Raw genomic sequence first — 12,911 nt, 5'->3', positions numbered from 1 at the left:
CCTGCCGCCTGCCTGGGGGGCGGGATGAGGATGCCAGGCGCTGCGAAGTGCTGGGCCCAGCTCCCAGCACGCCGCAGGGGCCTGGGCCACGGTGACCATCATCTTTGCTGTTGTTGCTAGCGGTGGGTGGTGTGTCCGCGCTTCCTCCGGACACCCGGGCAGGAAGCGCCAGAGAGCGCTAACAAGGAAAGCCCTCGTTTGGGCCTCGCCAGGGCACGGGTCCCAAGGAGCAAGCCCGCCCCCCCGCCCGCTTCCTCTCCGCCCCGCCCCCGCCTCCCCCCCCCCCCCCCGCGCGCTCTGCCAGTGGGGCAGGGTGCTGAGCACCCCCAGTCCCCACTCGGGGCCAGAGCAGGCTGCTGACCTCCCCGTGTGTTTGCTCCCTGTGGGGTTCTCAGGAGGAAGAGCCTGCGGACCCGCCAGTCCTCAGAGGACGTTTACTTCTCCAAGTCAGGTGAGACGCAGCCCCTCTGTGCCCGGCCCCACTGTCCCCACCGGTCCTGCTGTCCCCCCTGCCCCCCCCCGGCCCTGGCCTCCTCAGCCCTGTGGCAGAGACGGGCACAGCTGGCAGCTAGGGCGCTCCCAGGACGTCCCGGGCCAGCGCGAAGGGACTGAGCTGGAAGCTCCGTGTCCCATGTCCCATGGTCTGGTCCCCGTCTCCTGGCCCCAAGTCGTGGAGCCCCTCATCCTCCTTGAGGGCATCCCTTCCCGGGCACCCTCCCTGACCTGCCTGTGACCCAGCCCTCCCTCCGCCTTCCAGAACAACTGAAGCCCCTGAAGACGTATGTGGACCCCCACACATACGAGGACCCCAACCAGGCCGTGCTCAAGTTCACCACCGAGATCCATCCGTCCTGTGTCTCGCGGCAGAAGGTGATCGGAGCGGGTGAGTTCGGCACGCCCGCGGAGGGGCCTGGGACGGGCTGGGAGTGCCCGGTCCGAGCTGACCGGCGTGCCGGCCCGCAGGAGAGTTTGGGGAGGTGTACAAGGGGACACTGAAGGCATCCGGGAAGAAGGAGGTGCCTGTGGCCATCAAAACGCTGAAAGCCGGCTACACGGAGAAGCAGAGAGTGGACTTCCTCAGCGAGGCCAGCATCATGGGCCAGTTCAGCCACCACAACATCATCCGCCTGGAGGGCGTCGTCTCCAAATGTGAGGAGCGCGGTTGGGGGGCCCTTGGGGAGGAGGGCCTGACCCGCAGGGGAGCGGAGTGGAGCCGCCCACTAGGGTCCCCGAACGGGGGGCTTCGCCCTCGGCTGTTCCCGCCACCCACACCCCCAGCTGCACCCACAGCCCCGTCGGCGCCATCCCCTTACACCTGTGCCCACCCCGCAGACAAGCCCATGATGATCATCACGGAATACATGGAGAACGGCGCCCTGGACAAGTTCCTTCGGGTAAGGGCGTGGGCGGGGTGGCCGGGACCCCTGGCGGCAGGCTTGATGAGGGTGCCCTGCTGGGCTCGGGGTCGCTGGTGGCTGAAGCCTGTGCTTCCCCCTCCCCCGGCAGGAGAAGGACGGCGAGTTCTCCGTGCTGCAGCTGGTGGGCATGCTGCGGGGCATCGCGGCCGGCATGAAGTACCTGGCCAACATGAACTACGTCCACCGCGACCTGGCCGCCCGCAACATCCTCGTCAACAGCAACCTGGTCTGCAAGGTGTCTGACTTCGGCTTGTCCCGCGTGCTGGAGGACGACCCCGAGGCCACCTACACCACCAGCGTGAGTGCCAGAGAGGGCTGTCACCGCCCGGGTGGGGGGGGGGCTTGAGGGTGCAGCAGCCTCGGCCCTGCGTGGGCCCTCACACCCGCACGCCTTGGGCGTGTGGACCTCAGGAGGCAAGAATCCCAGAGAGAGTCTGGGGGAGGGGCCAAACCTGGTCTGGCTACAGGAGTCCTGCAGCCCATCAGAGGGGACGGTGGTGACCGGGCCTGGGTCCCCTGCAGGGCGGCAAGATCCCCATCCGCTGGACGGCCCCGGAGGCCATCTCCTACCGCAAGTTCACCTCGGCCAGCGACGTGTGGAGTTATGGCATTGTCATGTGGGAGGTGATGACCTACGGCGAGCGGCCCTACTGGGAGCTGTCAAACCACGAGGTAGCCCCGCTTCCTGCCCTGGGCCTGAACTGAACTCTTCACTCATTCCTGACCCCCAGGGCGAGGCAGAGAAGCGTTTAGGGGGCCAGTCTTCCTCTGGTATAGACCATCCATGGGTTTGCTCAGTCAGTGTTTATTGAGGGCCTACTGTGTGCTAGGCCTTGTGCGGGGCTCCAGACCCAGTCTCTGACTGCAGTCAGCGGAAGGACAAGGGAACCAGTTAGTGGTGTGTGTGCGTGTGCATGTGTGCGTGTGCATTCACATGTACATGTACCTATGCATGCATGTGTGGACACATGGGTGTGTGTGTACATGCCTGGTGCCTCCCCCAGCCTGGGGGTCTGGACGGCTTCCCAGAGGAGGTCACGTCTCTGCTGAGACAGAATGTGGCGAGGCAGCCAGGGGACACAGGAGGGGAAGAGCACTCTAGCCGAAGGAGGCAGTTTGTGGCATCGGCGTTCAGAGACCCGGAGAGGCTGGCTGCAGGGCCCCCCGCGTGGCTGCCGCCTGGGGTGCCCTGTAAGGGATCCGGGTCGGGAGTCCCTTCCTCCGTGGAACTCTGGAGACAGTCCCTCCGCACCTGCCCTTCGTGCAGCTCTGACGGCTGTGTGTCGGCCCGAGAAAGGAGACCCATCCTGTCCACCTCTGGGGCTCGCTCCCCTTCTGTCCTCTGCCCCCCTCTACATCCTGGTGCTCCCTTGGGGCCCTGCAGGGGATCGGTGGCTGTGAAGGCACGCTGACCATACTGCCCCCACCCCCCCCCAGGTGATGAAAGCCATCAACGACGGCTTCCGGCTGCCCACGCCCATGGACTGTCCGTCCGCCATCTACCAGCTCATGATGCAGTGCTGGCAGCAGGAGCGGGCCCGCCGCCCCAAGTTCGCCGACATCGTCAGCATCCTGGACAAGCTCATCCGGGCTCCCGACTCCCTCAAGACCCTGGCTGACTTTGACCCCCGGTGAGTCCTGTGCCCTGCATCCGTGGCAGCCCGAGGCCCCGTCCTGGCCGACCAGGGCTAGTGGGCGGGGGGCTCGGGAGTTATGCGTGGGCTCTACTTAGATGGGACAGGGGCCGGCTCGGGTACCACTCATTGAAGCCATCAACACTGTAGTGAGTGTGCCAGGCACGATGCTCAGCCCTCACACGTTGTAACTCATTTAAACAACCTGCCGGTGGGCCCAGAGTCACCCGCCTTTTGTAGATGAAGGACTGAGGCAAGGCAATTTGGTATCTTCCATCCTAGCAAGTGGCCAGGCTGGGACCGTGCCTCTAGGAAGCTGAGACTCTGTTAACGTTGCTCTGTTTTGTGGCTGGTGGTCTTGTCAGTAGGGGGCAGGGGGCAGCGTAAGCTACAAGCCCTGAGCGCTCCCAACATGCCAGGCTGTCTCTCTGAACCTACCTGGTCTGGCTTTCCTGTTGCTCAGGCATGGCAACAGGCCTAGGGCAGCTGGGTGAGTGGTGGCCCGGGTTAGGGAGCTGCAGGCCCAGGGGCAAAGGAGGGCACTGGGTGCTCAGCCCCTGACCGAAGGGCGGGCGGTTCGTGTTGCAGGGTGTCCATCCGGCTGCCCAGCACCAGCGGCTCGGAGGGGGTGCCCTTCCGCACGGTGCCCGAGTGGCTCGAGTCCATCAAGATGCAGCAGTACACGGAGCACTTCCTGGCGGCCGGCTACACGGCCATCGAGAAGGTCGTGCAGATGACCAACGAGTGAGTTGGGCTGTGCCTGTGGCCCCGCCCCCGCCCCCAGTTCCGCAGCCCTCCCCCTCCTCTCTCCAGCCTCCTCTCTCTGCTCTCTCTCTCTCCCCTTCTATTTTGGAGAGAGAAGCTTCGCAGCCCTCACGCTGACTGGGCGGGCAGGCAGGTCCCAGCAGCGCTCTCCACGGGCAGGTGAGGAGAGGACGCAGAGAGGTGCAGTGACCTGTCCAGGGTCCTGCAGCCCCTAAGGGCGAGAAGGACTCCAGCCCTGGTCAGTCCGGGTCCAGGGCTCAGGGACCACGGAGGTCCTTAGTGGAGACACCGAGGCTCCAAGATTATGTGACCTTCTTCAGGCCACAGGGTTCATAGCCAGGAATTTGGGAAAAGGATGACTCCCCTTCACAGCCATCGCCAGTCGAGTGCCTTGTTTGCCTTTGGAGTAGACGCTGTCATCACTCCCCCGTCTGACAAGTGGGGAATCTGAGGCTCAGAGGTTACATAGCTTGCCTGAGGTCACACAGCCTGCTAGGAGCAGCGTCCCCCCCCCCCACCCGAGGGATGCTGGGAAGAAATGGCCAGCGCCCTTGGACACCCTGGCAATGCCCGGGAGAGAGGGCCTGGGCCAGCCTCTCCCTGGCACCTTTCCCCGTGTGGCTGACTGTCAGCCCTGTGCTCCAGCCTGACAGGAAGTGCCAGTTGCCCTTGTCCAGTCCTGGGTCTGTCCTTTGTCAGGCTGTCCTGTGGGAGCTCATCTCTCCTCCCAGCCCCAGCATCGGGGACCTTTCCCAGCCTGGCCTTGGCAGGGACCTGTCTTCCCACCCCAGGAGGGAGGAGACAGTATCCTCTTAGCCTTTTGTACTTCTAAAAATAGTGGCATGTCCCCCAATGGCCACACTTGTACAGGGTCCAAGGTCATGGCGGGAATGGGCCTGAGGGCTGGGAGGTTTTGGGAACCACTTGCAGGGGACGACCCCAGCCTCCCACAGCTCTGGGTCACAGAAGTTCTGGGATTGGGGCCTGTGCGTGAACATTCTCCAGAGCCTCTGAAGACCGCTCAGCTGGGCTTCCAAACTGCTAATCAAGGCCTCTGAGACCAGACCATGGCCCCTCCCAGGGGGCGGCCGGGGATGCATGTCAGGACACGACAGAGCTGACCGGAGGGAGACGCAAAAATGGGGAGGGAGGAGACAGGACCCAGGGTGTCTTTGGTTGCCAGCCAGCTGCAGGGTCCCAAGCTTGCTGGGTTCAAGCCCCACATCTGCCACTTCCTAGCAGGTGACCTTGGTCAAATCTGGCTCCATCTTTGAGCCTTGGTTTTCGTTTCCCCGTTGTGGGGATGGCATGGGTACCATGCAGATCACAAGCCTGGTACACAGTAGGGGCTCAGTCCTCTATTCCCTTGCTTCCTGCCCACAGCCCATGGGCAAATGCCCGGTGCCTGGGCCCCCCTCCTCTTCCCTGGGAACCTGAAACAGCCCCCCTCCTCCCGCTCCAGGGGCTCCCACCAAGGACAGCGTGTGGCTCCTCTTCTGGGCGAGCAGGGCTGAGGGCACGAGGAGTGCTTACAGGAAACACACGCTCTCAAAGGCTTCCCAGAATAGTCCGGGGTGCTCCTCGGCCAATTCCTTTCCCACGGGCCGGGACAGGGCTATCTTGGATGGATGGAGTCTGTGTGTGTGTGCGTGCGTGCGTGCTGTGTTTTGAAAAGGCCTGGATAAAGGCAGGAAGTCACTCCACGCTCCCTCCTCCTCCTGCCCCGCCGCTGGTGCTCAGAGCTGGGCTCTGTGTGACCCACGCCATCCCGGCCTCCCCCTTCGTTTCAAACGAATGCGATAAATGGGACCTCCAAGCACTTCTTCAACCCGAAGGCTGTGTCCGCCCGCGCCGTGGACCCCGGTGGGGGCCTCGGAGCCGGTCTCAGAGAATTCAGCTCTTTCTGGGAGTGGTCCAGATTTAGGCCTCAAGGTCCTTCCCCGCCCTGTGGCCTCCCTGCTTCCTACGCCTGTCCCAAGGGGCGGGCTGCAGGGTCCCCTGGGGCCCCACGGGGCCGCCTTTTCTCAGCTGAGGCATTCACCACATTGTTGTTCCGGAGTCACAGAGATTCTAGCCAGACCAGTGGTTCCGAGTGGTCTTTTTTTTTTTTTTTTTTTTAAGATTTTATTTATTTTGTAGAGAGAGGGGAAGGGAGGGAGAGAGAAAGGAAGAGAAACATTGACGTGCTGCGAGAGAAACATGGATCAGCTGCCTCTCACACGCCCCCAGCTGGGGACCTGGCCCACATCCCAGGCGTGTGCCCTGCCTGGGAATCAAACCAGGGACCTTTCGGTTCACAGTCTGGCACTCAGTCCACTGAGCCACGCCAGCCAGGGCCTAGATGGTTTTGAGGAGCAAACGAAAGCAGCGGTTTTGTACCCCAGAAAAACGTTCAGCCTCCCAAAGACCCCGTCTAGCAGTGTCTGAGGTTGCTGCCCACAGCGCCCCCTGAGGGGGTGGGGCACACAGCCTGAGGGGTCTCCCGGCCTCTGCACGCCCTCGGCACAGGCTTGGCGCTGCTGGAGCGTTTGCTGTGTGAAGGGCTGACCGGGCACGTGAGGCCACTTCCCATGCCCCTGCCCTTGTGTCCAGGGGGCCGCACAGTAGGTGCTCCCTGGGGAGGTGTGGCCTTTGAATTTCCCGGGGCCGGGGTCAGGCATTGCATGTGCCCCGGAAACCATGGCCTCGGCCCCGTGTCTCCTCCCTCCCATGATGGGGGCTGATGGGAGGGACGGTCCTGGACCCCCGAGTGGGCAATGGAGGATGGGGGGTCTCTGGGGCTGGGAAATGAGCAGGGGAGCCTTGGGGGGGCTTTGTGTTGAGAGAGAACGGGGCTGGGCAGGTGCCTCAGCAGCATCTCATCCAAGCCCCTCATTTTACCTGTAAAGAAACGGGGGGTCCGAAGGCAGGACAGCACTGCCCGAGGTGCTGATGGAGCCTAGGCCTAGAGTTGGGCCTCTTGCCTCTCAGCTGGGCCTCGGGCCTGGGAAGCAACCCCAGCTCCCACCCTGTCCCGTGAACCTCGCCAGCCTGGGCGACCGCCTGGGCCGTGGCTCAGTGCCCACCAACGGATTCATTCTTCCATTCACTCAGCAGACACTCCTTGAAGACCTACTGTGTACCAGGCCTTTCCTAGACCTCCAGAGGGTGTGGGGCTGAGGGATGGGACCAGGGCTTTTTTTAAGAACCCCCAGGTTCTTTTTTTTTTTAAGATTTTACTTATTTATTTTTAGAGAGGGAAGGGAGAGGGAAAGAGAGGGAGAGAGAGAAACATCAATGTGCAGTTGCTGGGAGCCATGGCCTGCAACCTAGGCATGTGCCCTGACTGGGAATCGAACCTGCGATGCCTGGTTCGCAGCCCGAGCTCAATCCACTGAGCCACGCCAGCCAGGGCAGCCCCCAGGTTCTTAAACCATGCGTCAGGGTCTTCGGGGGTGGATATAATGCAGACTCCCTGCCCCACCTTCAGAACGCCAAGGCCAGGGAGTCTGGAGGTTGGCCCAGGATCCTGCCCCTTTGCCCAGTGGTGTGGATGTTTCTCTGGGAGCCCACCATGAGACCTCCAGGGGCGGGGAGAACAGTTCTTTTGCAACACCCCCCACTGCGTAGGTTTGAAAAGGCGCTGCAGCCAAGGTTCGGAAGTTCTCCCGGGTGTCCAACTCCTGGCCTTCCTGCTGCGGCGGGAGCCGCCGGCCCCTCCTGGAGGTCCCCGAGCCACCCTCCCCACCCCCCTAGGTGTGCCCTCCCTGCTCAGCACTCCTCCGAGGGCTCCCAGAGCCGGTGGGAAAGTCATGTCTCCGGAATTGCCAGTGGGAGCTCGCACCATATAATTAGCCCCATTTACAGCCGGGAGACGGCCCGTAAAAACCTGGGTGCTTTCATGGGTTTGGGCTGGTGGGTGAGGACTGCCGGGGAGAAAACTCCCAGAGTGAGCACTTGCCGGCCTGCTCCAGGGCTCCGGGAGCAGAGGTGGTTTTACAAGGGGATGGAGGGGTGTGTCGGGGGGCGCGGTGCTGCGGGCTCCCGGGCACACCTTTCTATCTGGCTTCCCCCCTGCCACCAGTTTCCGGGGCCTCCCACCCTCCAGGTGGGCACCATTATCCCATTTCACAGCTGAGGAAATTGAGAGTGCTGAAGGGAAAACACCTGGCAGCCCCTCTTATTAGGGACCAGCAGGGCTCTAACCTGGAGGGTCCCTCAGCAAGTATTTCTCGAGTCCTTGGTCCGATAGCAGCTGGCCGAGGGAACTTGGAGCAGGTGGGGTGGAATGGGTTGAGGGCTGGGAAGAGGCGGTTGAGCAGCAGCCTTAGGGGGTCCCTGCCCCTCCTTGTGGACTGCCTCCAAACTGCCTGGGAGGAAGCCCTCGCTGGGGACAGCGGGGACAGACTTGAGGTGGGAGAGGGAATGCAGTCCATGTCCACAGCTGGTTCGATTCCCCGCTCTCCCACCTCTTAGCTGTGTGACTTTGGGGAAGTCACTTTACCTCTCTGAGCCTCAGGTTTCCAATCAACACAATGAGTGTGGGAGCGGGATACAAGGGGACTAAATAGTAATGGGAAAAAATACAGTTAAAAATTTTTTAAAAGATGAGTATGAAGCCCTGGCTGGCGTAGCTCAGTGGATTGAGCGTGGGCTGTGAACCAAAGTGTCCCGGTTCGATTTCCAGTCAGGGCACATGCCTGGGTTGCAGGCCATGACCCCCAGCAACCACACATTGATGTTTCTCTCTTTCTCCCCACCTTCCCTCTCGAAAAATAAATAAATAAAATCTTAAAAAAAATGAATGTGAAAAGAGCGCCTGCCTCACAGATAATCCTGCCGATTTGATGTAAAGAAAAAAACTGCTCACAGTTGGCGCTTGTATCATTTTCTTGATTTTGCCCAAGTTAGCCAGCTCTCAGGGGTAGGGAAGCCCCTGTCTCGCTGGAGCTCACGCGCCCCCAGGTCCCCGAGGCCACCTCCTCTTCTCCCCGCCTCGGCCTCCCTCCCACGGCTGCCTGCCTCTCCACGCCAGCCCCTAACTCTCCCTCTCTCCTCCCCCCGCACAGTGACATCAAGAAGATCGGGGTGCGGCTGCCAGGCCACCAGAAGCGCATTGCCTACAGCCTTCTGGGCCTCAAGGACCAGGTGAACACAGTGGGCATCCCCATCTGAGCTCCGCCAGGGCCTCTCGCGCCCCGCGGCCAAGAATACTTGAAGAAACGGTGGCCTCCCTGCCCGTCCTGCACCTGGCCACTGGGGACCTTATTTATTTCTAGTTGTTTCTCATTGGTGCCACCCCCAGGCCTCTGCTTGGGGCAGGGGCGGCTCTCAGATGACACCCTGGCCTGAACTGAGGAAATGCTCAGGGACCCCGGGCCGGGGGGGGCTTCTTGGCCCACAAAGGATAGCCGGCCGAGCACTTAGCAGGCGCCACAGGCACCGAGTGAGTGTCCGGGGACAGGCAGGAGCCCCACCGAGGCCCTCGGACGCATGCATGGGACATTTCCAAACCGGCCTCCCTTGCGCCGTCTCGGGAGGTGGCCACAGGAACAGGGTACTTGGAGCCCCACCCTCTCAGGAGAAGAGGGCCCCAACAGCGGACATAGCCGGGTGAGACCCAAAGTAGTCCCCCCACCCTCCAGTGCCTTCTGCAGACCCCCAGGCCCTGTCCTCGGCCCCCGTGGGCCCAACCCCTGACTCCCCAGGGCCCTCACAGGATGCTTGGTTGTGTTGAGGTTTTTAAAATATATATTTTGTACTTTGTGGAGAGAATGTGTGTGTGACAGGGGGCCCAGCCAGGGCTTGGGACAGAGGACAGCCGGCGTTGGACATTCCCCAGGCTGGGGGCTGGTCCATCCATCTCTTGCCGCTTTAACACAATGTCATTGCTCCATCAGTGTTCATGATTTTGTTTTGTTGGTTATTTTTTTCGAACCTTAATTTATTACTTTTTTTTTATATTTATTGTTAGGAAATGACTTATTTCTGCTCTGGAATAAAGTTGCAGATAGCTCACACGGATCTTGGCTTTGAGTTTTGGAGGGGCCGTGGGGTAGCTGGGCTTTTCTGTGTTGGGAGTGGGGTGGGGGGTAACGGGGCTCACCCCCACCCCGAGTGTTTAAACAGCTTCTTTTGCAAGACACACGCTGTGGAACCGGGGAGCGGGGGTGGGTGGGAGGCGGGCAGCGAGCCAGGGAGCAGGCCCGGCCAGGCCCGGCCTCCCTGCCAGCGGGCCTCTGTCCCCTCTGATCTGTGGGCTCTGGGGGGCGGGGCGGCGGAGCGGGGGGAGGGCCACCGGCCTCCCTCCTACATGTCTCCATCCACGGAGCCGTGGAGTACATTCTTCGAGTGCCCGCTTGGGCTCTGAGGTTGACAAGAGACTTGCCCACGTTTTGGCTGGTTGGAGCCGAGACACGCTGAGTCCCGTGGGCGGCCCCAGCTTACAGAACCGGAAAACTGAGGCTGGGCCCAGCCACCGGGCTGGCCCGAGGCCTCACAGCACGTTGGAGACGGGGGGGCCAGGGTTGAAAGTGGGGCTAGAGACCCCGATGAGATATTGTTCTCACAGAGGGCACTGAGGCTCCGAGATGTGCAGTGACTCGTTTTTGTTAAGAATTTTAAATTGGATTTATGGGGGTGACGTGGCTGTAAGCCACACCACCGAAAGGAGCAGGGGCCTTGGGGGAAGCCGGAGTTCCGGCTGCAAACCCTGAGCCTTCTCTACTGCGCCAGGTGGCTTCCCTGAATGCCAGAGGTTGCTTACATCCTAGGAAGAAGTGGCACACAGGTGACTGGGGACACGCCCAGGTGAGCCGAGATGGGCTGGGGCGCATAGCCGGAGGGCTTCCTGGAGAAGGGGATCCCCGAGCCCAGACCTCAGGCAGAACTAGGGGTTAACCAGGGAAGCAGGAGAAGAGCGTGATGCCGGCAGAGTGAACTGCGGAGGCGGGGAGCCGTGTGATTGTGCAAGGGGGACCGGAGGCTGTCTGTTGTGGCGAGGGTGGGACGTGGGTGCTGAGAGATCCCCAGAGGCCTGTAAGGCAAATCTAGAAGCAGAGCTTTTTCTTTTTTTAACCCTCACCCAAGGATATGTTTATTGATTCCAGAGAGAGAGGAAGGGGGAGAGAGAGAGAGAGAGAGAGAGAGAAACATTCGATGTGAGACAGAAATATTGATCGGTTGCCTCTCATATGCGCCCTGACCAGGGATCCAACTTAAAGCCCCGTCTTGTGCCCTGACCCGGAATCGAACCTACAACACACTGGTGTACGGAATGGTGCTCCCACTAGCCGAGCCACCCGGCCAGGGCCAAGAGCAGCAGCAGGGCGTTTAAGGGGAAGGCAGTGAGGAGCCCCTGAAGACCCGGCGCAGGGAGAGGTGCTCTTCCCGTGCCCCAGACGGAAGTCGCTGGTACAGGCCAGCCCGAGGGACAGGCTCCCTGACTCCCAGCCCGTGGGGGGACAGCAGAGACTTCTGGTGAAGCTGCAGGCTCAAGGCCGGCCCGAGACTCTGCCCGGACCCCCTGACTCCCTGACCTCCACGGGGAGCCAGCTGCTGGCCTGGCCCACTGAGCGCCCATGGGTGTCGGGCAGGGCTGGGGTGGGGAAGGGGGTGCTGGGCCGCCTGGGCAGGCGGAGCACGTGGCTGCGTCGGGCCTTCCTGTCTGGCCCGTGCGAGCCCACCGCCCTGCTCCTGGGCTGTGTCTGCCGCCACCACCGTTGGCCGAGCTGTCCTTTTCCCAGGGAGCAAGCCTGCACGCCCACAGCAGCCTGGGCCGCCGCGGCACCGGTGGCCAGGCCCGAGTCCCCTTCCCAAAGCAACGCAGCCGCCCCGTGGCCCCCCTGGAGAGCAGGAGTGGACACAGGAAGTGGCTCAGCACGGGGGAAGGTGACCTCCTGGGCTCTCTCGCTCAGCGCCCCGGTAGACAGAAGGCCCTGCTGGGGCACATGAGGTCACACGGGCCTGGGCTGCAGACTGGGGTCTGCGTTCCCAGGCCGGTGAGCAGCCGTCTGGAGCTTCCAACAGGCCCTGCAATTGGCAAGAGGGGGAACTTCGTTAAAACAAACCCAGCTCTGTCTGTCCCCTGGGGGGGCCGAGGAGCGGGGGGGGGCACCCCGGCAGGAATCAGCACATCCAGGCCCCAGATCTTGGCTCCTAAACACCTCTCTGACAAAAGGAACCAGGGCCCCTTAGAGAAAGGGCTGATTCCAGGGCTGAGGCAGGGAAAACCCAAGATGAGTCTGGAGCACCTCTTAGCTCCAGAGAGGAAGGAAATGCTTGGAAACTAAACAGACGGGGGGGGGGGGGGGTGTCAGACACAGGGGCCCGCCCGAAAGAGTTCCCAAATGACAAACCTTAAGCCAGACTGACCAACACAGAACACAGAATTAGGTTATAACCCGAAGCAGACAATACATGTGCGTGAGTCCATACTGATGTAAAGAATGACGGAGGAAATCAATACACGGGGAGACCAGGAACACGATTCCAAACAACCCATGCAGGTTCCCCACTCCAGCAGGTAGAGCGTCATTGCCCACGGCGTGGGGTGTGGACTGGCCTCGAGGATACCCTTACGAGGAAAGGCAGCGCAGAAAGGGTTAAAAAATATTTTGGAGAAGCCTGGCAACACCGCCATGGTGCCAGGTAACCATGGCACCATGGTAACCACGTTAACATTAACGGGGGGAAAAAACAAACAAACAAATAAACCCAGAGCAGCAGGCGGGTGTTGCTTGAATTTAGGATCCGGTGTCGGCAAACACTCAGGAAAGATAGATGGGGTGCCACCCACCCACCACTCTGGGTGCTTTGCCCCTGTTTACTTAGTTAATCTTTTCAACACCCCTCCGAGGCCGGTGCCAGTGTGACCATTTTTCAGACTGGACCACCGAGGCACTGAGAGGTTAGGTAACTCGCCAGAGCCACCGGCCCCAGCGGTCTCGGTCCCGTGTGCCGTGGAGTCTGCCTGCGGCTCTCAGCTGCCACGTGAGGACACTCCCTCTGTGTCATGACCCCCCCCCATACATGCTGCGGTGTAGGAAGCACTGGTTTGGGGGGAACCTGCCCCGGGTCTCCAAATGCTACAGCACCCCACCATCCAGATCGGGGA

General features: G+C 61.6%; 1 protein-coding gene across 2 annotated transcripts in view; it reads left to right on the top strand.

Annotated features, from left to right (window-relative positions):
* The window catches only part of EPHA2 (EPH receptor A2), a 28,361-nt gene extending 18,544 nt beyond the window's left edge, over positions 1 to 9,817 (top strand). The window contains exons 9-17 of one of the 2 annotated variants that reach the window (XM_028512806.2): positions 396 to 451; positions 758 to 883; positions 964 to 1,149; positions 1,333 to 1,394; positions 1,507 to 1,716; positions 1,941 to 2,090; positions 2,856 to 3,049; positions 3,641 to 3,796; positions 8,866 to 8,971. In XM_028512806.2, coding sequence (XP_028368607.1) covers positions 396 to 451; positions 758 to 883; positions 964 to 1,149; positions 1,333 to 1,394; positions 1,507 to 1,716; positions 1,941 to 2,090; positions 2,856 to 3,049; positions 3,641 to 3,796; positions 8,866 to 8,971 — 1,246 coding nt within the window. Of the gene's footprint in view, positions 1 to 395; positions 452 to 757; positions 884 to 963; positions 1,395 to 1,506; positions 1,717 to 1,940; positions 2,091 to 2,855; positions 3,050 to 3,640; positions 3,797 to 8,865 lie in introns of both variants that reach the window. The other variant, XM_036025358.1, reaches the window with a different exon arrangement.
* The last annotated feature ends 3,094 nt before the right edge of the window (positions 9,818 to 12,911 follow it).

This window comes from Phyllostomus discolor, chromosome 5 (assembly GCF_004126475.2).
Source record: "Phyllostomus discolor isolate MPI-MPIP mPhyDis1 chromosome 5, mPhyDis1.pri.v3, whole genome shotgun sequence".
Classification (NCBI taxonomy): domain Eukaryota; kingdom Metazoa; phylum Chordata; class Mammalia; order Chiroptera; family Phyllostomidae; genus Phyllostomus; species Phyllostomus discolor.
This window is presented reverse-complemented; position numbering and strand designations above follow the sequence as displayed.